General features: G+C 36.7%; 1 protein-coding gene across 2 annotated transcripts in view; it reads left to right on the top strand.

Moving 5' to 3' along the window:
• Grm8 (glutamate metabotropic receptor 8) overlaps positions 1–26,609 on the top strand; it is a 754,509-nt gene that overhangs the window by 124,497 nt on the left and 603,403 nt on the right. For both annotated transcript variants that reach the window (XM_034635666.2, XM_071607761.1), the window contains exon 2: positions 23,014–23,230. In XM_034635666.2, coding sequence (XP_034491557.1) covers positions 23,014–23,230 — 217 coding nt within the window. The remainder of the gene's footprint in view (positions 1–23,013; positions 23,231–26,609) is intronic.

The following is a 26,609-nucleotide window of genomic DNA, read 5'->3' as shown; positions in this document are numbered from 1 at the left end:
CTGTACTAGGTTTGATTTAAGATACTGTTTCAGTCAATTATTTGTCACTGTAACCACAGTGTCTGATAAGAAAAATGTAGAGGAAGTTTATTTGGGCTCGTAGTTTCAGGTTCTTATTTCATAGCAGCTAACTCCACAGCTCTGGGCCCAAGGTGAGGCAGAACATCATGGCAGAAGGGTGTGGCAGAGGAAAGCAGCTCAGGACATGGAAGAGGAAGCAGAGAGAGCTCTGCTCACCAAGGACAAAATATAAATCTCATAGGCACCTCCTCAGTCACACCTTATCTATCTATAGTTACCACCCAGTCAATCCATATCAGTTGATTAAACAACTGATTAGGTTACAACTCATAATCCAGTGATTTTACCTCAGAACATTTTTATATTGCCTTGTCTCATCTGTGAACTTTTGGGGGGCACCACGTATCTAAACTATAGCAGATATATTTTTCTAAGAATACTTCATTATATTAAGGAGGTTCCCGCACAGCCCTAATCTGCTGGGAATTTGTTTATTTAATCAATAAATATTTAATTTTTAAAATTACTTTCTTTACATCATTTGAGATGATTATATGGTTTTGTATGAATCTTGTTAAATATAGTGAATTGATTGAATTTCTACAATAAACCCTGTTTATCATTATTTATTATCCATTTTATAAACTTCTAAATTTAATTTGCATATATAATAGGGATGGATATACCTGATCCCAGTTATTTCATTATAGCCAGAAGCACAAGTCTTAACATTCATTTGGTTATGTTGAATTTAAAGAAAAATTGAAATTTCAAAGTGAAGGTTTATTATCCAGATTTTCACTTTAGGAAGAAATTTAGGGTAAAAAGAGAAATTTGGGAATTATATGAATGGTTTAGTCATTAGCATGATTGGATGTTATTATCTTGCAAGAATGAAAGAATGTCAAGAAAATCAAGCCATTGGTCAGGCCTTAAGGAACTTAAATTTTTTAAATTTGTTCTAATTAGTAATATATGATAGCAGAATGTATTTCAATTCATTGTACACAAATGGAGCACAACTTTTTCATTTCTCTGGTTATATATGATGTAGAGTTGTATCACATGAGCAATCATATATATACCTAGGGTAATGATGTTCATCTTATTCTGCCATCATTCCTGTCCCCAGGCCCCCTCCACTACTCTCACTCCCCTTTGCCCAAAGTTCCTCCATTCTCCCCATGCCCCACCCCCCATCATGGATCAGCATCTACATATCAGAGAGAACATTTGGCCTTTGGTTTTTTGGGATTAGCTTACTTTGTTTAGCATGATATTCTCTGACTCCATCCACTTACCTGCAAATGCAATAATTTTATTCTCTTTTAATGCTGAGTAATATTCCATTGTGTGTGTGTGTATATATCCATTCTTTATCCATTCATCCAGAGTTCCACAGTTTAGCTATTGTGAATTGAGCTGCTGTGAACATTGATGTGGCTGTGTCACTATAGTACGCTGATTTTTAAGTCCTTTGTATATAAACTGAGAAGTGGGAGAGCTGGGTCAAATGGTGGTTCCATTACAGGTTTTTTGATAACTCTCCATACTGCTTTCCACAGTGGTTGCCCCAATTTTCAGTGCCTTAAGAAATGTCTTTTCTCCATATCCTTGCCAACACTTATTATTGCTTGTATTATTGATAATTGCCATTCTGACTGGAGTGAGATGAAATCTTATAGTAGTTTCAATTTGCATTTTTCTAATTATTAGATAAGTTGAATATTTTTTCATATATTTGTTGATTGTATATCTTCTTCTGAGAAGTGTCTGTTCAGTTCCTTAGCCCATTTATTGATTGGGTTATTTATTTATTTATTTATTGGTATTATTTTTTGGCTTTTTGAGTTCTTTATATATCCTGGAGATTAGAGCTCTATCTGATGTGCATGTAGTAAAGATGGAACTTAAATTTTTTAATTTTAAATTCCAGACATGGAAAGAAGAATTAAAGGAGGGGATAAAGAAGGAATATCTAGAAAGCTAGGAGCAAAACAGGAGAATGTGTATAGAAGTCAGAGCAGATATTTTTAGGATTTTAATTCTGCTGACTCAAGTGAATTGAGGAGTAGAAATTGGCCCACTGGATCTTGGGACATGAGAAGTTTTAGTGACTTCACTGAGCAATTTAAGTAGACCACTGGGACAGACACCAGATATAGTGTGAGGAGTATGTGGGAGTTGAGACAACAGAAGGATAAATTTAGATACTTAAAAAAAATTGGTTGTAAAGGGGAAGATAAAAGTAAGCCTGAGAGCTGGCTTGATAAGGGTTTCAGTTATGGTTTCTTTTATTTTCTTAAAAATATTTTCTTGCAGGGAGCCATGACTCAAGTTTTAATCCCAGATACTCTAGAGCCCGAGAAAGGAGGATGACAAATTCAAGGTCAACTTGGGAAACTTAAGAGAGACCCTGTCTCAAAAATAAAAGATGAAAATGGCTGGGGGCAGGTAGCTGTCTCCTCAATACTGCCAAAAAATAAAAATATAATTTTTCTTTATAAATATGAAATACTTCAACGTATAGAAGTACCAAAATTAAGACTCAATTAAGAGTAGAAGGTTAACGATCTATGAGAGAGAGGGAATAAGCTATAGAGTCTTCTCTAAAAAGGCTGCTACACATGTAAATTTAGAGCACCAAATGGGGCTTGACCCATAGCAAAGCAGCATTTCTTTTTTTCAATGGAAGGAAGAGATAAAAGTGCCCAGGAAGTTAGGTTTGCTGGCGAGAAATTTAGAACTATCATTAACTGATGGCTTCTAGTTCTTTTGGGGAAGAAAAAGATACATTCTGCAAAATGTCAAAAAAAAATTGACCTATATTGAAATAGAACCAAAGAATTTTTAAAGACTATTACATAATGGTTTATAAGAAACCATAGAGGAGATAGTTCAACTAGGGCTGCATGAGCACAGACCTGTTTGAGTACATCTGGTTGGCTATGGCAGTCCAGCAAGACGGCAGACAGATGATTAGCACAGTGGCAGCCCCTTAGCAAGGATGGAACACAGAAAGGAAACAGTGGTTTCTCCGTCTTCTCCAACTCCTGCAAATGGGAATTAAAAGCCTTCCTCTCTCTAGAGTCTCCTTTCTCTGCTCCTGATGTTTCATCTGGACTCAAGCCGTGCTGCTTTCTCCACTTCTCCTCTACTCAGTCTCCAAACTTATTTCTCTAATTCTGTGTATTTATCTACCTCTACCTATTGAAAATCTTTTCCAAATTTTTCAGTATTTCCATTTCCTCCTCTTCTCATGTGTTTGTCCTCCTTTATTTTTTTAGTTACCTTGAATTAAGTTCAATCCTAATTTGTGGTAGATTATTTCTTGAATGCCATCTGAAGTGGCTTTACATTTTCTCAAATTTTTATTCCTTAAAATTAAAAGCATTAAAGGGTATTTAAAATGTAGTATGCACACGTCTTCAAGTTTGAGGTTAAAATAGTATTTTTTCCAGACAGAAATGCCTGAAAGTTTTTTTGCTTTTTTTTTTTTTTAAAGGATAGAGAATCCAATGATATTTACATACAGTCTCTGGCAAACCATTATGAAGACATTTACATATTTAGATTATTTAGAAAATTAGAGAGAATTGGAAAGACAATAAATGTCTTCATATATCTAAGTTATGGTCTGTGAAAAATGAGTCAGCTACTCATAAAAGCAGAAAAGTGTATTTTCACTTAAGCACCCAAAATGTGGGAAGCTTTTAAGTAGCGGTTTTACTCTGTGGATGGTAAAAACTAAAAATCAGGAATCCTGAGTTGTTTTACTGTCATTAGTAGACAGTTAATCACCAACACATGTATTATCAACTATGTATGAGGTACTTTCCTAGAATCTAGGGAAGAATACAGTATATCCCAGCGTCTCTGCTCACATGCCTACTTGCTAAAGGGAGTTGGAATAAGAGCTGAATTTGTTCTTCAAAACTCAAGTACAAGAGACTTTTTTTTTTTATGGAATAATTCTGGCACTGAATAATGTACACTTGGGTGTTATGAAATTCAATTTTCACCATATTTGAGGACCCAGGCAGCAGTATTCAAAGTTACAAAGATGTTCATTGTGGAGATGCTCATTGTACTCTTAGTGGGTTATTGAATGGAGGGTGATTCCATTTGTTCCATGGCAGGCACAGGAAATGGGCTGCATTGATGAGTGAGGATCTCCATCACCCCCATGTCCATGGTGAAGCACCTCTCTACCCTTCTATTTCTAATTCTTTCTTCTCAATCTTTGGGAGATACTTCTAGTAATTTAGCTCTACAACCTGTAGGCCATGATTTCTGAAAATCAGCTAATTCTCCAGGGCTTATAGGCTTGACTTTTTTTTGTGCTCAGTACAAAGGAAAAGTCTTTCATGCATCTCCTAAAGCAGCAAGAACCAGACAGAAGTAAATGCCACTAAATTATCCTGCTGCATGTGAATGCTATGGAAAAGTTATTGGTGACAAACTATATTGCATCTTGTATGTGACATTGAATCATGCAGCCTTTGTTAAATTTTTATTTTTTCAGAAACTCATCTGTTAGTTTCAAATAAGTAAGAAATATATTTTAAAACCTCTTACTGACTCAACACTTCATTTGATATATTCACTAGTCTATACATTTGCCATGACACTAAAAATAAACTCCATGCCAGCATTCGATGCAAGAATTGAAACATAATGCTCTTAAAAATATAACTTTGGAAGCAGGATATTTCTAAAAAGAAATGTCTAGTTATCAGGAGGTGTTGTTCACCATAGGGGAAGTGAACATCATGTTCAAGGCATCAGTTCCCTCATAAAGTGAAACAGAGGGAGCTTTTATATCTCCTCATGATGATACCATCCAGAGATACCAAAATAATCCTCACAATGAATGCATTTAAATCCCTTTTAGCATGATAGGGAAAATTTTCAAAAGAAGATATGGAGCTCTTGAGTATGCATTCATTTTTTTTCCCCTTATACGACAGCAATGCTTCTCCAACATTATTGTGTACATGAATCACCTGGAAATCTTGTTAGAATGCAGATTCTCATTCAGTAGGTCTGGGATGAGGCCTGAGATTCTGCATTTGTAACCAGCTCCCAGGTGATGCTGATACTGTGGTTTTGCTGATAGCTTTGAGCAGTAAAGTTATAGAGAAAACTGAAGTCAGTGCTACAGCTACCATAGTTAATGTGGTAAGTTGATCTTTGCAATGTAATACACTTTTCATACCCAAACATTAGTATATATTTTCCTCTTAAGGAAACATGGACCTAAATTTAATTTTTAAAAAATCTTTATTTCTGAGGTCTACACTATAGTCATGGTTTGCATGATATAGGAGGAAAACACAGAACAGCTGCATAGTTGGAATATTCATGTATTTTAGAGCATGTGGTCCTTATATTGATTTGGAACCAGACTGGTTGGCAGTTATTACTTGAGGCCTGGGTGTACCAGCTGACCTCCAGTTCCTGCAGGGGCTGGATATGCTGTTTTGAGCTACCTGGTGAACACTCAAGAGGAGATGTCACATGAGTAGGATATGGGTCTGCAATTTAGTAAAGAGAAGTAGACTGGATGTATAGAATGAGTATGAAGTGAAAAGAGAAATGTTAAAGGATACTAGCATTTAAATAAGAAACGAAGGAAGAATAGGCCACAAAGGAGACAGAGACTTAAGAGGAAATTGGAGAGTTATCATAGAAGCCAAGTAAGGAAGTGTTGGTATACAGTAAGTACTTAAAACAAGAAGAAGGATGGACTGGTTTCAAGATGGCAGAATAGAGAAAGTCACTTTCTGGCTGCTCCATGGCATGAAACCAAGAAAACAGGCAGCTTCTTAGCAAGGTGGGTGAACAACAACAACAATGACAACAACAACAACAAAAATAAGGGGGTGACTTTACTGGAATTTAATACTGGACACTCGAAGCAGATAGGGGGTTCACAAGGTTAAATATAATAAGGAAAAAATCTTAGTGCTACAGCTGCTGCTGTGGTGGGAAACACCAAAGTGTCCCTCTGTGAGCAAAGTGTAGGGATAAGGGAATTAAAGGAACCCACATTTTTAAGAGGATTGAGGTATCTCTGGGTACAGAGAGTTTAGAGATCAAAAAACTGCCTGACTAAACTGAATGGGGGTGCAGCACAATATCCTTATGTGGTAAAGAAACCACATCTTTCCTGGTGGCAGACAAAGGAAGGAACCATTTTGCAGTTGCAGCATGGGGATTGGCAGCCACGGGATCCAATTCCTGGCAAACTCACCCTGCACAACATCTAGTGTGCCTAAGTGACGAGGAGAAAATCAAACATGGAGAGAGGTTTACACAGGGGAGTAATGGTCATGGAAACCCACCCAACTCTCCCCGTCCCCCTCCAATTTGGCAGTTTGCAGGACTGGCTGGGAGAGACTAGCCTAGCCAGGAATTCAAAAGAGTGGGGGCAGGAGAGATTGAGTTTGGAGACTAAACCCAAGACCAGGAAATGTGGTGACCTAGTGGACTAGGAATTGGCTGCTCCACTACATGAGTGGAACTCAGGGGAGATCCCTGGGATGTAGTCTTCCAGCATGGACTGGCAATTGCTGGGCTCTGGGAATGCACTGATTTGAAATCTCCAGACCAAATGGCATTCAGCAAAGAGCCTGGAACCTACCTAACCTAAACCCCACCTCTAGGAGTTCCTTCTATGGAATTACCTCTCTCACTCTAGGAACCCTACCATGAGAGAGGAGCAAGTATCACCCTCCAGACCACCCCACCTGACACTGCTGAAAAGGGAAGCTGGGAATTTTTGAACACCAATGGAAAATAATTCAACTTTTCATCAAGATCTTTTTTCTTTACTCTGTTTAATTGTGACCCTAATGATTTCATGCATATTTAAGTAATGTATGTTCATATTTGTTTTTTCTCATTTCTAGTATTTTAGAAACCAGTTATTTTTCATGGATCATTTTTTTTTTGAGGACTAAGATGCTAAGATGATTAACTAGTAAGTTTCAATCCTGTTTGGTATTATTTTATTTTTAATTTTTAAAATTTTTACTTTACATATATTTTTTCTTTCACTTATCTCTTTCCCTTGATTCTCTTTCTTTTGCTAACAGCCAATCTCTATTATTCTCTCTTCCACTCTTCCTTTAATTTTTTATCTCCTCCTCCCTCATAATCACCACATCCTACATAACTTCTGTTCTCTCCTTGTTTACCATTTGAAATTGTAAATCCCTTTGCAAACTCACTGTTCTTATTGTAGGCAGTAACTGATCATATCATTTCTGTTTATTGTGACAACATTGTAGACATCAAAGTAGGAACTATTTGGTTTAATTCTGTATATTTTTTGCATTGGTTGTTGTTGTTACTTGTCTCCCCTAAATGGTGAGGTACTGGAAACTTTAGTTTGTCTACAGGGTAGAAATTCTACTCCCTCAGATTCATATTATTATATGGGTAGACTCACAAACAACGTGAAAAAGCAAGGGAAAATTTGCTCCAGAAAAACCAAGATACTTTAATAACAGAATCCATTGACTCCACAGTGGAAGAAATGTCAGCGAAAGAGTTTAGAATATATATGGTTAAACTGATCTGTAAGGTAAAGATTATGTAAGGAATGAAATTAGAGAAAAAATATAAGAAGTGAAAGATCACTTCAGTAAGGATATAGAGATTCTGAAAAACAAGGTCAAACTGAAATCCTCAAAATGAAGGAATCAATAAACCAAATTAAAAATTCAATGGAAAGCATCACTAACAGACTAGACCACTTGCAGTACAGAGGCTTAGGCAATGAAGATAAAATATATAATCTCAGAAATAAAGTTGACCATGGAAAAAGGATGTTAAAAGACCATTAACAGAATTTCCAAGAAATATGAGATAACCTGAAAAGATGCAGGATCAAATATTACAAATCAAAACAATGCACCATCCTTTCAATGAAATAATATCAGAAAATCTCCCAAATCTAAAGAATGTAATGGAAAATCATATATAGGAAGCTTACAGGACCTCAAATATACAAAATTACAACAGACCCACCTCAAGGCACATTATTATGAAAATACCTAACTTACAAAATAAGGATAGAATTTTAAAGGCTGCCAGAGAAAACAAAAAGGTTGCATTCAGAAGGAAATTAATCAGGATCTCAGTGGATTTCTCAACCCAGACCCTCACAGCTAGGAGGTCTTAAAATTATATATACAAAGCTCCAAAAGAAAATGGATGCCAGCCAAGAATCCTATATCCAGTAAAATTAAACTTCAGATTTGAAGATGAAATAAAAACCTTCTCTGATAAACAAAAGTTAAAGGAAGTCACTACTAGAAAGCCTGTACTACAAAACATAATAAAATATTTTATGAAGGAGAAATGAAAAATGAAAGTGAAATCCAGCAAATGGAGGAATTACACTAGAAGAATATTCAGTTAAAGGAGAAACTAATTCAAAGTAAAAACCAGGCATAAATCGAAATGTCAGGAAATAAAAATTGAATGTAAATGGCCTAAACTTACCCACCAAAAGACATAAACTTGCAGATTAAAATTTAAGACCCAACAATATGCTGTCTCCAAGAGACTGACCTCATAAGCACAGACATCCACAGACTGAAGGCAAAAGGACAGGAAAAAGCATCATTCACATGGATCTCATAACCCAGCAGATAAAGTAGATTTCAAGCCAAAGTTAATCAGAAGGGATAAAGAAAGACATTTTATACTACTTAAGGGAATTATACATCAACAAGACATAATAAGCAGCCTGGCATGGTGGCGTGCACCTGTAATCCCAGAGGCTCCGGAGGCTGAGATAGGAGGATCATGATTTCAAAGCCAGCCTCACCAACAGCAAGGTACTAAGCAACTCAATGAGATCCCATCTCTAAATAAAAATACAAAATAGGGCTGGTGATGTGGCTCAGTGGTTGAGTGTCCCTAAATTCAATCCACAGTACCCCTGCAAAAAAAGAGGCATAACAATCATAAATATTTATGCACAAACAATGGAGCATCTACATACATCAAACAAATCCTTCTCAATTTCAAGAATCAAGTAGACACACAATAACACTGGGTGACTTTAACACAATTCTCTCACCACTGATTTTGTTTGATTCCCTCAAACAAAACTAAATAAAGAGCTATAGAACTTAAAAATAAAATTAATATGGGCTGAGGTTGTGGCTCAGTGGTAGAACATTTGCCTAGCACATTCGAAGTCCTAGGTTTGATCCTCAGCACCACATAAAAATAAATAAATAAAATAAAAGTATTGTGTCCAACTACAACTAAAAAAATAAATATTTAAAAAATAAAGATAAAATTAATAATTTAGACTTAACACATATATGTAGAATATTTCATTCATTAATGATTGAATACACGTTCTTCTCAGCAGCCCACCTATCCTTCTCTCAAATAGACCATATCTTTGACCACAAAGCAACTCTTAGCAAATTCAAAAAAATTAGAGATAATACTTTGTATTCTATAAGATCATAATGAAATAAAATTAGAAAGGAAGATAAAATAAAAAATAGAAGGTACTCTAATACCTGGAGACTAAATAATATGCTAATGCATCAAAGGATGCAGGAGAAATTGGATGAAATAAAAAAAAAATACTTAGGAATAAATGAAAATAGTGATACAACATATCAAAATCTCTAGTACACCATGAAGGCAGTTCTAAGAGGAAAATTCATTGTTTTGAACTCATTTATTAAAAGAATAGAAGGTTACCAAAGAAATAACCAAACTTTACATCTCAAAGCCCTAAAAATAGAAGAACAAACCAACACCAAAAGCAGAAGACATAAAATAATTAAAATCAGAGCTGGAATCAATGAATTTGAATGAAAAAAGTCCAAACATCATTTAATTTTATCTTTCAATTCTTGAAACAGACCATCTTTGAGAGTGTCCAATCAATTGCCACATACTTATGGATTTTTGAACTTCCCTTCCACTTTTGACTTCTAATTTTATTCTATGATGTTTATAAAATAATTTTTTAAAAATTTTTATTGTTGGTTGTTCAAAACATTACATAGTTCTTGACATATCATATTTCACACTTTGATTCAAGTGGGTTATGAACTCCCATTTTTACCCCGTATACAGATTGCAGAATCACATTGGTTACACATCCACTGTTTTACATATTGCCATACTAGTGTCTGTTGTATTCTGCTGCCTTTCCTATCCTCTACTATCCCCCCTCCCCTCCCCTCCCCTCCCATCTTCTCTCTCTACCCCATCTACTGTAATTCATTTCTCCCCCTTGTTTTTTTTTCCCTTTCCCCTCACTTCCTCTTGTATGTAATTTTGTATAACCATGAGGGTCTCCTTCCATTTCCATGCAATTTCCCTTCTCTCTCCCTTTCCCTCCCACCTCTTGTTATAAAATAATTTTAATATTTTCATCTATTAACATTTTTTTTCATTCTCTACGAGTTGGTATATCCAGTATCATATTCCTTTTGCTATTTAGATTGTTGAGTTTATATTTAATTGGTTTAAAGTATTTTTCAAAGTTTTCTGTTTTGAGATTACCATTTTGTATGACTTTATTTTTCTTTATAGTAAGTGGAGATTGGCGTCTCTTAGAATGGAAGTGCTGCTTTCTATTTCTTTATTCAATTTTCTCCATTTTACCTTTTTATATTTTGGAAATATGATGTGAGTTGCAAGTGTACCTAGTCTTGTTGCAGGATCCTAGGGAAAGGTCTCTTTTATCTTTATATAATATTCTGTTTCCTCTTTTCAAAGTGTTTTTTTTTCTATTCAGAAACTTTTTTGTTTTATCTATTCAGAAACATTTTTGTTTTAAAATGTAATTTAAAATTTTAATTTTTCCACCCCAGGTTTCTTTGCTGACTTTTGTATGTAACATTCTTACGTACTTTTGCTTTCAGTTTACTTGTGTCCTTAGTTTTAGAGTCATCTGTAGATTATATACAGTTGTATTTTTTTTTTAGATTTAATTCTGTTAAACTTTATTTTTTGTTTTGATTGATGTTTTATAATAATGCATTTATAACAAAATAGATTCCTAGAAGTGAAATAAAAAGAAAAACAAAAACGAGTAAACAGAAAACAGACTGAACTGGGTTCATAACCTTGTGCCTAACTCACTGAGTTGTTTGCTTGACTAAACAATACACATTCTTTCTTATGTGTGTTTCAATCAAATGCTGTCTCCTCTGACTGGGATAATATCTTTCTGTTTTTTTTCCCCACCTTTTCCTAATTTCTGCCTCTATCTCTCATCTTTGTGTTTATATTTGCTCTCTGGGCTTTGAACCTTTGATATCCCTTTTTACAGCAGGCTTTTTCTGTAGACTGGCTTTGGTGCACTATCTTGCCCAGGCTCATCTCTGGCCATTTTGCAGGTACCCAGTTGGGCCAGGAAGCCTCCTTTCACATAATGAAGAACTCTAGCTATTACAGTTGATAGAAACCAAAGGAGGCAGGTCCTACCTGGGTGTGGTAGATGTTAGTATCTCCTCTTCACTGTGATTCCAGATATGTCGAGGGTTGGTAATGTCCAAACTCATTAAGCTATGACCTGTAGCACTGAGGGAGTCATGTATGTGACCAGAAAAATTAGGAACAGGGAATGGTGGTTACTTCCTCAGGAACCTGAGCATACGTGGAAAGCAAAGCTACTGAGGAATGGAACAGAGACTTTAAAATGGAGCAATGAGGGCTGGGGTTGTGGCTTAGCGGTAGAGCACTTGCCTAGCATGTGCGAGGCCCTAGGTTTGATCCTCAGCACCATATAAAAAATTTAAAAATAAATAGTAAATAAATAAAATAAAATAAAATAAAGGTATTGTGTTCAACTACAACTAAAAAATAAGTATTTTTTTTTTTTTAAAATGGAGTGGAGATATCAGAGGATAAGCTGTTCAAGAGCTGAATCTAGAGTCAGAAGGCCTAGGTTTCAATGCCACTTTGCCAATTGCATATTATTTACTCTTAGAAAAATTACTTTTCCAGATCTCAGTTTTCTTCTCTATAAAATGAAGATAGAACACTCAGCACAATTCTTGGCCAATAAAACATATTAAATAAATGTTGGTGAAACCAGCATGTGTGTCTGTCTGTGTGTGCATGTGTATCCACACGTACATATACACAATTTCATGGATTAGGTATACAGATGGAATGTGATACATAAAAGTGGGTTATGAAGAAGAGTGAGACATTCTTCTCAAAAAGAGATTGTAGATGTGCATAAAGGATGAATCAGTTCATTTTGGGGACACTTAATATGCTGCCCTTTAGATACTATTGATGTTTGTCAGAGGAACATGTCCTTGGAGCATTCTCCAGTACATCATAGAATAATGGAATCTGAATCTTCCACTCTTTGATCTACTTATCCCATCATTCCATGATGGCCTTTATTAAATCAACTATTCATTCTTTGGAGATGGAGAAGGTTTTCCCTGTGTAAGTAGAGCTCTAATTAAGACCTTCAACCTCATATGGACCTCCTTCTAATTACAGAGTTTGGCCAACATGGGTAACATAAAGCAAATGAAAATTTCCAGTGGTATTAAGGTGTTAAGAACAGTACCTGAATACCAGCTGGAAGATAAATAATGACTTGAAGACCAGGATATCAGTGAATGTGAATAATCACTGAAAATCCAAGAAATTGTCAATCAGGAAACTTATTTGCATAGACAAATGTCCTTATCAACATTCTTCCTTATTTGCAGGATTCAAATCATGTATTATTGAGCGTCAATAATGCCAGTCTAAATGGAATATTTGCCAGCTTAAGGCTTATTGACTCCAATTTGTTGGTTATAATGACTAACTTTTTATGTTTAAATGTTCTAGTGCTGACATGCTTGGGGGGAAAATTGAATCACAGCAGTGATTGCACAGCAAGGAAATCAGCAGAAGAGGAAAATTAAATGCTAGGTGATGGTTTGAAGTCAGCAGTGATGGGAATGAGTGGGTGGAAGAGTTAAATTTTTAAGTGATTTAGCAAATGATGCTAAGAAAGTGCCACAACATCACTTTGGTTTTTCTATTATAACAAATTATAACTGATCATATTGGGGGACTCATGTACAAAAACCACTTTATAGAAAATTTTCTCTGCCCTAAGCAACTTATACAAAAAAATTCTCTACCTTTGGTTTAAAATAATATTCATAAACAGATTTCATTTTGAAATTCCAAACTACTCTTCAAACTTGTCAAGAAGTTATTGAAGAAGTGTCTCTTACTCTGGGATGCACTAGAATCCTGGCAGTAATAGTTAGAAATAATGAAACCAGGGAATGATCTTTTCTTTGCCTCTCTAGGATGTTAGGTCACTGAACAAAGTGTTCAGAGGAGAACAGATTCATTTATTTCTCTTTCCTTTTTCTGAGAAAATGTGTATTATCCTGTTTAAAAAAAAAGAAAAAAGAATGGCAGATTATCTTCTAGGATTGGTTCTAACCTGATTCTCATGCATTTTGAAATCCTGTCGCAAAGTCTTCCTTTGAGCAAAATGAAGAGAGCATTTCCTTCCAATTCTTTTTACTTTCCAAGGAATCCAATATTAGAGCTTTTAAGTAACATAAATGTACATTTTCCCTCTGTGTTCTCCTCTTAAAGTTGTTTCTAACTTATGGGCTTAGTTTCTGCTCTATTCTTTCTTCTGTTCACATTCCATCTCTCTATCCATTTGTTCCTTGATTTCTCACCCATACAAGCCTCAAAACTCAAGAGATCTACATAAATCCAAGTTGGTTCCTAGTGACAATTTTATACTTATTTTCTTTATAGTTTTGGTATAAACCCCAAATGAAGTGCATGCTACTTGAAAATATATATTTCAGGGTGATTATAGTTAATAATGATGTATATTTTCAAATACCTAAAAGAGAAGATTTTAAATGCTCTCACTACAAAGAAATGATACATGTTCACGGTGATAGATAGGCTAATTACTCAGATTGGAACCTTACACAATGTACTAAATACATTACACATGTACTAAAACATCATGCCGTACCCCATATATGTATCATTATTATATGTCAGTCTAAAAGAAAGAAAATAAATTTGTAAGAAGCATGGTGGTCTTTGGTTTAATATTATTTGGCCCGGGGCAAGTTTTCTAAAATTAAGTGCCTGTCAGCCATCAGCCTCTCCTCTTCGCTTCTGCAAACTGGGTGGTTTATATATATGAAAGAAGTCTGAAGTGAGAAGTCATCTATGGCTGGTGTTTAGAGTGTCTTTCTTTTCCCCCCTCATTTTTCATGTGTCAGCTTAATGTCACTTCATCCAGAAAGCCTGCCTCGTCCCCCAGATCAGGTGAGTGACCCCGAACTCTTGGCAGTCTGTGCGCTACTTTTATAGCACTTATTACAGATGCTGCTAAGTGTCTATTTGGCTCATTGTTTATGTAATACCTGTCTTTCCCATTTCACCACGGGCTCTGTAGGGGTGGGAGGACCATGTGTTGTTTACTGTCCTATTTCTAGGGCCTGTCACAGTGGCTGGCACCTAGTGTGAGCAAATTTGTTGAATAAATTATTCTAACATTTGAAGTCACCATTCAAAAGACATTGAATTTAATTTAATCACTGATCAGAAAAAGGGCGTGTATTGAATTAACCTTTTAAATTGTGTGTAATATTACATATGCAATGGTTATAATTTTCTAGAAATCACAGAGTAGTGAAATGGAGAGAAATTAGGGGGGAAAAAAACCTCACAGTGTTCATTTCTTTTTAAAGGAAAATTGAAGATCAGGAGAAGCTTTAAACTAGAGAAGCTCTAAAATTAATTGGAATAGTAAAGTCCTTTTCAATAGTGAAGATTTTAATCTAACTTGCTATTCAAACTTTTGGTGAATATACACATGGAGTAGTAGACTTAAAACTCAAACTAATAGTGGCTTGATAGATCATAGCAACTCTTTCCCTTAGGAGCAGTTGTGGCTTCTCATTGTAAAATGTAATTAGCAGATGTAAAAAAAAAAAAAAAGGTTTATTAATCTTATAGGGTATAATTGTGGTTGTTTATATGTAAATACGTTCATGGATTGCTCATCTTTCATATTAAGTAAACAGGTTAGCTGTCAAATGACAATACCAATTTGATTAAAATCATTACACTTAAAAAAAAGGCACTATTTTATTTTCCAAAAGAAATTCCAATGTCATTGGTTTCATTTTGGGATTTTCAAAACCAAACTAAAGTGTCTTAGTGTAGCTTCTCTGCCAAAAGTGTTTGGAAGCATCAAGTTATAAAAAAGCAATGTAGCCTAACAACCCCAAATCTGCACAGCCTTCATACATTTATTTAAAGTGTACAATGACTGACGTCCAGCAGTACCTGGGCCAGTGGCTCCTGCTTGCCATATCCTCATTCTCTCTTTCCTTCAGCTCACTGTCTCTTGCCCCTGGGCTTCCATCGGGTTCTGTTGAAGACTGGTAGGAGGTTTAAGTGGGGAGGTCAGGATGTAATTTCCTGGTGGGTCGTGCTGTGTCCCTTCAGGAAGATTGCTGCTTCTGTCACCATGGCTCCTGTGTTCACGACTCCTGTTCTCTCCAACTGCTTCCTCCCACCCTTAGGGCTCACGTGCAGCACCTGCTGTACTCCCACTCCTAATGGACTGTGGCTTTCCACTGCCCCTGCCTTGAAAATAGTAGTGCCTTTATTTAGACTTGTGTTACTCTAATTCTAGTGCACAGTTTATTTCCCTCACTTCTCTCAGACAGTACCCTAGAAAAAGAGGTAAGGACTCTATTTCAACAGACCATCTAAGTGGATTATCAGAAACCAACAAATGCCATTGAATGTGTAATATATATTTACATTTTCAGGCACACATAGAAGCAAGAATGCACTCTGTTTTAAAGAAAGCATGCCTCCTATGACTTGATCTTCATGTTCATTGCTAACATTTCAGGTTCACCGTCAATAGCAAACCATCTTTGAATTATTTATTCATTGAGGCTGGATTGGACTTGTCTATGCCCTCTCTGGTTGACTTTCTTGGTGATGCTGTACATATTTTAAGAGGTTAAAGTTCTGGTGAGGGGTATAGTCTGTATCCAGGTTCATAATGGAAACAAACTGGTGCCCTTAAACCTGCTAACACCATGTTATACTTGGCTGTGTTAACTAACATAGGCCTATTCGGTGTGAGTGTGTATATAAAGCTTTGCTGGGTCTGAGAGAGTACAATGACTAGATCTCTCTCGCTGTTCTTAACTTCCACAGTTTCCCTTTTCAGTAGTCGTCCCCTCCTAAGATCCATCATGCATCAAAAACCCAAAGGCTTAGCTGGGCACAGTGGCTCACGCCTGTAATCCCAGTGACTTGAGAGGCCGAGGCAGGAGGATCACAAGTTCAAAGCCAGCCTCAGCAACTTAGTGGGGTCCTAAGCAACTTAGCAAGAAGACCCTGTATCAAAATAAAAAATGAAAAGGGCTGGAGATGTGACTCAGTGGTTAAGCACCCCTGGGTTCAATCCTTAGTACCAAGAGAACAAAAACCAAAAAACAAAGGCTCAAATCTTCTTCTGAGTCAACTGACTCAACTGAGGAGAAAAGCAGGGATGGATATGTCACATTTAGCATGAATTTGTACAATGGGAAGCTGAATAATTTTCCACTGTGTGGCAGGGTTGTTTAGAGCAGGAAAGGGAATCACACTTCTTCATGTGTTAGGATTTAAAGGTTGGGCAGGCATATTCTTCTTTATTATTTATCTCTTAAGCTCTATATTTTGGTCTCCTTTTTCCTCTCTTTATTCTGTTTTCATGAAGTTGGGAAGAGCCTGAAAGCTGTAGGCAATGTTGGCAGAGAAGGGCCAGTGCTGGGTATTAACTTCTAGCCTGTGTCCTCATTTTTATCTAATTTCTTTTTTATGTTCTCATATTTTGCTACAAGCAACTAGTAGTTCTAATACTACAGAGCAGTGAAGTCTGAAGAGACAAAGTTAATGGCTATAATCATTATGCTTTTCTGGTCCTGTGTTTTGTAGCCATAACAAATCCATCCCAAGCCTGGATGGCAGGACGCAATTGTAATGGATGCTGTTGCTAAGGCCATCATCACTGGAGAAGGGCTCAGGCAAGGACTGCCTCTGGAAGGAGGAGCATAGTTTCACGCTGATCTTTCCTTGGAGAAAACCAATGGGCAGCACAAAGAACCCACCTGGCCAATCTGCCCCACCAAGTTCAATAATGAATGAACAAGGTTGTTTATAGAGAAAAAGAACAAAAGTCATTTTTTGGTAGGAACTGATCATGAAGATGTATGTGACTCAGGTCTTCTGTCTGAAAACCTGTATTCAAATGTGCAAGTTTCTTGTGAGAAGACAAATTTACTACAATTCCAAGGGCTGTGCTTCAGGTGGCTTATTGCTAGGCTTGTCAGGGGTATCTTAGATTTCTTGGGATCTCTGGCAAATCAGAAATTGTTGAGAACAGTTGTAGAACTCATGCCATTCTGAGCAGGCAAGGCGAACCACAATATTTTGATATGCAAACAGTGGGAAACCTTTTTTAAAAAAAGCAGCTTAAGCAGAATTGTAACCTTCTTGGACCACAAAGGAGCCCCTTTGAGTCTTAATAACCCCTAGTCTCACCCCTCGGTTATGTACAGTTAGACTCAGGGAAGGCAATATGGAGAGACACAGTCAGTTTGAGGGAGATGTTAGTACTTTTCCCTGTCTAGAATAATCAGTCTACAGATAAAGATAAGCAAGAAGGCACAAATCATTAATTAATCTATGACTTTGACCTTTGATTCGAATATAATTTTAATTCTTCTTCAAGGATAAATTGATATTCACAGGCTTTCAACGTGTTTGCCAAAGTCGTTCTGAAGTTTTCATGTCCAGTTTTAGAATTCCAGAGAGCTTTCTGGCAATTGGTCTGCTCCCTGTGATGAGTCTGTACAACTGAAATGGCCCTTGGTTGATTTACGTTGGAATTCTGTCACCTCTGTTTAGCAAACACAGATTCACTAATAAGAAGCTTTAGCAGCTAAGTAGATCTTTGATTAATAAATAATATGGGAAATGGGCAATCAGGTGGTTGTAGGAACCTGGCTATCACAAAGGCTTTGACTAGAGTGTGGCTGTCTACTCCATCTTGGCAAAGATATTGCCTGAGATGGCTCCTGGAATCTAGACATTATGTCCAAATTCTAGTCATCAAGAAAGAGGGAGGCACATGAGAAAGGCATATGCTTTCTTCAAGGACCCTTTAGAAGTTATGCTCACCACTGCAAGGAAGTGCTGAGAAATGTAGCCTAGTGGTGAGTGGCCAAACGCCTAGGTAAAAGTGAGAGCTTCTATCTAGAAGTGGAGAACAGTCATCAGAGGATAAGAGTCTCTGCTAACTTCTATTAAAAAATTATATGTGTATAATTATATGTGTATGCATATGTATATACATATATGCATAGATAAATTTCTTTTGAAATAGAACTTTAACTTGATCTCTAAGTCCAATTTTTGAATCCCTTCTTAGAGTTTATAAGTCCAAGATTCACAGAATAGCTAGTTAAGTGTAGATCCAGTAATTAGCTTCATAACAGCTATGCAAGCACCAAATAGCTCCCTAGATACACAGCTGTCTGTGAAGAACTGGATTGGAGGGAATTCAGCTTGGACCTGAGGACAAAATAGTACCTCCTCCTGCTATACCACATCTCAACCTTGGGACCCTCTTCTGCCTGCCTAGAATACTTGAAGTCCTCTTATTCAACCAGCAGCCTGGGATTCAGTCCTCTCTCATGTTCTTTGTTGCTACAGGAACATGGAGCAAAGGATAGTGGGCTTCTACTTCAAGAAGAGGGGTCCTGGCTATGTAAGGAAAAGAAGTCTGGAATGTGTGTAGGCAGGTCAGAGAATAAAGGGAAAGCTTGTATATACTCTCACTTAATATATGTAGAACTCTGGCTTCTGGTTTAGGGTTTAGTTTCTTCTCCCTGTTAGGAAGAATAAGTAGGGAAAGCTAGCTAGAAAATTTTGTTCTGGAATAACCCAAGAAGGATAGGGCTGGGGGCAGAAACCTCTTCTTCTGTGGACAAAAGTGAGAATGTAATGGGAAAAATAACTATCAGAAAAATGGAAGCAAAAGCATTATTTTAGGGAGGGCATGATGAGTGTCCTGAGTTCTGTAATTAATTGCCTCAAATATGCTTTATTTGGATATTGGAAATATGGCCTCATTTTAAGCACACATCATATTCTTATGAAACCTCAGAACAAAGAAAATGAGAATCAAAGAAAAGCAAAATGACAGTTGTTTTCAAATAGGCAATTTGATGTCTTTGGGAACTGAAAGAGAAGAAAAAAGAAAAGTCATGCAAGGACAGTGGTAGACAATGCTGGAAGGGAAAGTGGATGGAGGAGGACTAAGAGGTTAGGGTAGGGCTGGCTGGGGCAGGACACAGAGGTCTGTTATAGGGGGGTGCATTGGTCAGGCTGCTGGCACCTTCAGGCATCATGGAAAAGAGGCTAACAAAAGGATTTTATAAGGTGTGGGTGCAGTTAAAGTAACCACCACAGGAAGCTGAAGTACTCAGGAATCAGCAACAGTGCAAGGGTAGAGGGTGGTCACTAGAGCCTGGCAAGAGCTTTAACCATGGTGAAGGCTCAGACAGAGAAACACCGCACCAGTGGGGGAGGAAGCTGGAGAAATCATTTCTAACTTCTGTCTTCTCTTTCCCTGCCATGTTCTGTTGGTGTTTCCCATTGGCCAAACTCAACTGCAAGCCAGAAGCAAGAAAGCTTGGTGGTACAGTAGTTAAGGAGCAACCCCCCGAAGACATGCAGCAGGGTGGAGGGGCCAGTGGAGAAGACCATGACCCATATTTTAATGGAATGCAGGGAAGGCAACAGGATCATATTTCCTGCCATGGTTTAATTGGCGAATTGCCTCCAAACATCCATTGAGCACTTGCTGTCAGATATTGGGGATACGAAATAAGTTAACAGAGGGCCATAAGCAGACAGTAAAGATTCTAATATCAGAGGGCAGGAATAGCAAAAGACAATTCTACCTGATAGAGCTGGGGGAAGCTTCCCAGGGAGGTATGCAGAAGATCACCAGGTAGAGAGTGGAGTCTCCCTGTATGTGGAACAGTGTAGGTAAGGTTACTGGTGCGGTCAGAGTATGGAGAGAAGACACCAGGCAGGGAGAGAGGATGGCACAGTGTGCCGATCAATCCAAGCAGACTGGAGATCAGTTTGCATTTTATTCTTAAAATTGGCAAGTGGGGATTCACAGAGGCTTATAAAGGATTTTACTTTAAAAGGATAGGAGAAAAGTTGAAATCTGCTTTCCCTAATACCTTCTTTTCTTGTTTCTTTCCCCCCACTTTTTTTTAAAATCTCATTTCCCTTTCCACCTCTCTCCTACACCCACCACCTTTTTATTATTGCTGCTTCTGGTAGATGAATCCTCCAGGGTTGGAGGGTAGTTAGGATGGATTGGATGTAGAGAAAAGAAAAAGAAGCATTCCATGACTTTAATAAATTCTCACTTCAGTTGCCAGTAGGGGTTTAACTTGAGGATAGTGGAAATATTGGGGATGCTGGCACCGAAATTAAAATGCTTAATGAGCCAATGCTTAGTGGTCTACTGCAATAAAGTAAAAATGAGATGTGACCACATGATAACTGGAAAAGTTGTCTTAAATACTAACCGTATACCATGATGTATATTATAATAAACTGTAACAGCAAAAACTAAGTGAAAATACAAACACATACTTGCACATTACTTTTTCACACATTGATCTGTAAAGAGAAAACTTTTCAAGACTTTGGGGAGAAAGTCCATTACTGAATTAATAAAGCAACCATCTTCTATCTACACTTTTATTTTATATACTCTTTACACCTGTTTAATTAATCCTAAACATGATGCTGACTGCTAATTAAACAGCCCTGGAAGTGACTGACTGAAGGTAGTAATTTGAGATAATTAGTTTTGGTTTCAAACACTCAATTTTCACACTTTGTGCTCATTTTTAGAAAGGGGTGGCTCATTATTATAGACAGGGTGGGGATTGTATAAGGCATTTTACTGCTGGATTGAGTAGATGGAGAGGTGGGAGGATTATGTCTCCAAATAGGACAAGGAAATGGTACAGTGCTAAGGAAGATGGTATAGAATACTGTTCCCAACGTGTGTGTGTGTGTGTGTGTGTGTGTGTGTGTGTGTGAATATGCATGCACACACACACGCAGACTCACTGTGCTTCCCAATGTGAAGGTCAGACTGCTGAATCTCTTTCATTAGAACATAGAAACACACATGGTTTTGATCTTTGGAAAAATGTTTCCAGTAAGGGACAGATGACACCAAGTCATTCATGATTTCTTCCTCAGGTTCTCTAGAAGGAATCAAGAAAAGCCACAAAAGTTTGGTGTGTGGTTGGAGACCTAGAGGCATGCCTTTCTGAGTAGTCATGTATTTCAAAGTCACAAAGCCTAGTGAAGTCAACCACCTGTCCATCAAGGCCAGAGAAAGCAAATGGCAGGAAGAGGGAGGTCAGATATTTTACATGATCCCACAGTCTTGGTGAGTTTATATGCTCTCACCAAGAGGACAAAACCAGGAAGAATTTAGGGTTAAATAGGCTGAGTGGCCATTGTTATAGTTAGTATGAGAAAATAGGTTGATACCCGTTAAAACAGAATCCTGCAGCACCCTGGTGAGCTCCAGGCACCTGGTTCTGCTTCTGTACCAGGGTGAGGTGCAGCAAACAAACTCCTTCATCAAAACAGACAACTTAAAAATTTATTTATATCTTGGGAAGTTCAGAGTTACTTCACTGGCCACCAATATGAAATAGGATTACTTAATCTAGACTTAGAAAGGCTGTTCATGTGTTCAGTGCTTTTTGAAGATGTCAAGAGAGGAGTCAAAACCTCCATGTGGATTGGAAGTCATCAAGCTAGAGGGTGGTGGGTAACCAGTGGATCCCAGGATGTATAGATTGGTATGGGAAGACAGACCCACAACCTCTTTGACATTGTCTTTGAGCACTGACATTAGCTACAATATCTGATGGAGAATAAAGTTGTTTTATGTATTAAGTCATGCCTTCATCTTCAAACAAGCCACCTAAGTTAGGACATGCTTGACTTCTGAACTTTCACCCACATCCCAGAATACCAGCCAAAGAGTGATAAGACACCTAGCTGTACAGCTCACTCTCCAAAATTATTGAGAAATGACATAGAATTCTTATTTTTGAAAAATCTTTTAAAAATTTGCCCTGTTCATGTAAGAAAATAATATCTTAAAAGAAGTTATGGTAATGTTTTGAACAACCAACAATAAAAAATTAAAAAAAAAAAAAGAAGTTATGGTCTGGATTTCTTTTCCTTGTGACTTTTAGGGGGAACTAGAAAGATGTTTTTATTAGAGGATACATGGTTGGTTATTCCCAAACCTTTATAAGGTATTCATGATTACACCAATAAGTGATGAATAGGCTTTCAAAACTATATACTTAAAATTATTTACTGAAATTCAATATTAAGACTTAAAAATCATCAAGTGTCAAAAATATCTTATATTTAATTTCCTGTTTGTCATTTTTTTTTATAGCCTTTGTGTCCTAAAGCCAAAGATAATTTCAGAGGTGACCTTTTCTGATGTATATATGTACTATGCCTTCATTTCTTTCTCATTTTTATGCTAGAACAATCATGTACAGAATAAAAAAGCACAAACATTTTCCTTTGGCTTATGAAACAATGGAAACTGAAGCAAGACTAAATTCTTTCTCACTGTTTATAAGTATGTGCATTGAAAGAAAGCAAACATGGATCATTAGAAAATATTTTATAATTAAATTGGTATTCTGAAACCTTATTTTGGCTTTGAGCTAATATGTCTAGGTTTTTGTTATAGCTTTGACCTTTTGGTCTCCTGGGACAGTCCATCACTCTACAAGATTCCTCATGGGTTGAAATTAACTGTCATTTGTTTTACAGATACCTCAAATTAGCTATGCATCCACAGCCCCAGAGCTAAGTGATAACACCAGGTATGACTTCTTCTCTCGGGTGGTCCCGCCTGACTCCTACCAAGCTCAAGCCATGGTGGACATTGTGACAGCTCTGGGATGGAATTATGTGTCGACACTGGCTTCTGAGGGGAACTATGGAGAGAGTGGTGTGGAGGCCTTCACCCAGATCTCAAGGGAGATTGGTGAGCATATATTTATCATATGATTGTATTTGGAGGTGACAGGTTGTTGAAGTCTGAACAACTCCAAGTATATGAAATAATTAGAGCTCCTACAGATGTGTGGTCTCAGCTGTCCACTGTAGAGGAAAGCTGGATGTATTATAAATGATTTTATTTGTTCACAGGTCATTCAAGGTGACACTTTGGTGCTAATTTAGGAAATAGAGCTCCTGACTCAGGTGAACTTTTTTTTTTTTTTAAAGTGTCTGTTTTGATGAGGGAGTTTGCTGGCACAGTAGAGACACTGCAAATTTGAATAAATGACATACTATTTGATTGTTCTAGATGGAAGTTTACATTAGCAAGTCATTAAATTAAAAAAAAACAACAATGGAATTTAACATCCAGCACCAGAGGGATTAAAACTAGTAGTCATCATAAAGCAATACCAAAGTAACCCCCAACACTGTATTTAAGAGATACTCTTATTGTCATATTTGACTTTTTTTTTTTATTCTTACCTAAAACTTGGAAGCTTACATTGGGGTGAAAGGCAAAATGTGAAAACTTGGTTGAAACATAGTGCTGAGAAGCTCTGTCCTGGACTTTCTTCAAAGTGCTTATTCAAATCTCTGGAGACCTTTCACCAATGTGTGTGTTTACCCATGAGGTTGTAAATCCATTACAAAACAGAACAAAACAACAACTTGGCTCATAAATCTGAATGCTGATTAGTCTATAATGTATCTTTGTGGATAAAAAGGACACATATTATTGTTACTTAAATACTATTATTGTGAATGAATGCATTTTTTTATGTAGGTAATAGCAACATCTCATGGAAAGATTACAGTTTCCCTTGGCTGTTTTTCAATAATTATGAACTTAAAGGAAGAAATTCTTTCTTGGAGAAAGGAAAAGATCATGGGCTTGATTCAGAGTTAACAATAATTACCAAGGACAAACAGTCTAAATTTATTAAAAATAAGATTTTCATTTGAAAAATTTGTAGATGTTCAGGTCTGTTCTTCTGTATAAGATGCCTTACATTGTCAACTGAGAAGAAGTATAAATTGGAAATTTATTATGCACAGGATTTGGTATATTTCACATTTGTTCAATGGCTGTGCTGTTGCAGAAACTGTAGAAAGGTCTGGTCTTGTTGGACAGATTAGGTTAATTTATTTAATTGGACAACCGTTCACACCTGCTGTAAGTGTCCATGATGCCATAATCTTTGCTCTTTGGAATTTTAAATTATATCACTATTGCCATAAAAATGATTCAAAACATTCGATTGAACTTTATATTATCTTATTGGGTAAAAAGCCCAAGTTTATCCTTAGAGGAAATGCCTACTCAGATGAAAACAATAGCTGCTGGAAGCAGGGTTAATGTATTATTTAAGCAGCTGATGTCAATTCTTACCAGAGTGATAATTCAACACGAGATGGAAACTAATAGAGTATGTATTGAAATAAGTTTTCTGCAGTGATCCTGGGCATTCCTCAATGCCAGGAAACATTTTGTGTGCCTGAAACAGATTACTATGAAAAATTCAATACAGGACATAATTTGCCAATTGTTGTGGAATCTGATAAAATTCATTGTTCCAAAAGTTAAGTGGCAGTACAATTTTATTCTTTTGACTAAAATAAGAAATATTTAGTTTTTACTTTTTCAGGAGCATTGCTATACTCTGGTAATACTGTCACATAAATGGTTTCAGATGGTACCATTCATTATTGCTGTTTCTATCTTAGTCATTAGTATGGGAGAAAATAATTTTAGTGCCTTGTGTATGCTTCTGATTAGAGCAACACATTTTTTTCTATGTTGATCCTTTCAGTTTTCTTTGACTTGATTGGCTGTCCATTCTATTTCAGTTCTCACTTATCTGGGGAATGGAGGAGGGATGGGTTGTCAATTAATATGCAGAATACTGAAAAGGCCGAATTAGTACCACACTAGAGTATGCCATAGAATATATTAAATATCAAAATCATCCCTCATTTTAATGACAAAGATTTTATCTAGAACAAAAATAGCTGAAAATTAAACCTTTTACATGACAATGATATTAATGGGAATGGCAAATGGTAGCAACTTAACCCATTCTGTAATTATCTGATGATTCTAATGAAAATTCATTAGTTCTGTAACATTTGCTGCTCTTAACTACAACATTGATGACATCTCTGTCATGATGTTAGTAGTGTGTTTTTAAAAAATCTTACTATCTTGACTAAGAAGGAAATGTATAAATTCACTTTTGGAGTGTCTGTCTATTAATAAAATTATGTATTTTCCCAATTCTTATAAATAAAAGTTCCCCTACTTGATTCTGAAATCCTCTTTAGCAACATCAACTGCTATGAAATTTCAGTCTAAATTGAGGCATACTATGTCTTATATCTGATTTATTCAGACATGTCATAATAGGATGATAGTAAAATTAAAATCATTTTAGTAGTAAATTGCTTGTACAGTTTAATTAGAATGTTTTTTATTTTAACAAAATTTGAGACCGAGGGAAGTTTTTCTTGTGAATCTGGGGAAAGGAAGTTTATGAGTAAATGGTGGCTGTGAGCATGTCAGTGATGGCCTCTCTCTAGATGATATCCTTCTGAAGGAGAGAGTGATAGGAGATACTTGATAAAATAAAGACAAATAGCTCCTTGATATCCCAGCTGTTTTAGTCTCAGCCCAAGGCATTTTTGGCGAAAAGATTTTACTGGAGAAGCCAAAAAATATTTGGGATCAACAAATTGCACAATTTGACTGGAGCATAGTTTGTATGGTGAGGTATAGGATATAAAATTGGTACCCCTGACATTGACACATAGTTATTCAATCATAAGGTGTTTTGGATCATAGGTTGTTTATTTCATTCTTAATTTTCTAGACAATGAGGAAACTACTAAAGTCTGAGGGAGTCTATCAGCATGTGTACTTAAGTGGAAGATGGAGAGACCAGTTAAGGAACCAATGCAATATCAGTGTTGGCCTGATAAACAGAAGAGGAGACAGGCAACAGACACATCTGAGGTGGAGTCTATGGAAATTACGTAGAGCTGAGGCCAAAAAAAAAAAAAAAACAAAGAAACTAAAGGTGACTTTAGAATTCCATATCTGAGTGAGTAGGAGAAAACTAGTGCCATCCACAGGAAAGAATAAAGTAGAAGTTGGTTAGGTCTGGGAAGCATGAGTTTGGTTATGAACATACTAAGCTTTGGGTACCAATATACATATTTGTGGAGAAGGGCAGCAAGGAACACTGATCTGAAACTAAGCAGGAGCTGAGATGTAGTTCTGAAGCTTGTTTCCCCAAAATTGAAAGGGAGGGAGCCATGGTCGCTGAGGTAGAATATGTAGAGGGAGAAGCAAACAGGGTTGAGGG

This window comes from Marmota flaviventris, chromosome 1 (genome assembly GCF_047511675.1).
Source record: "Marmota flaviventris isolate mMarFla1 chromosome 1, mMarFla1.hap1, whole genome shotgun sequence".
Lineage (NCBI taxonomy): Eukaryota > Metazoa > Chordata > Mammalia > Rodentia > Sciuridae > Marmota > Marmota flaviventris.
This window is presented reverse-complemented; position numbering and strand designations above follow the sequence as displayed.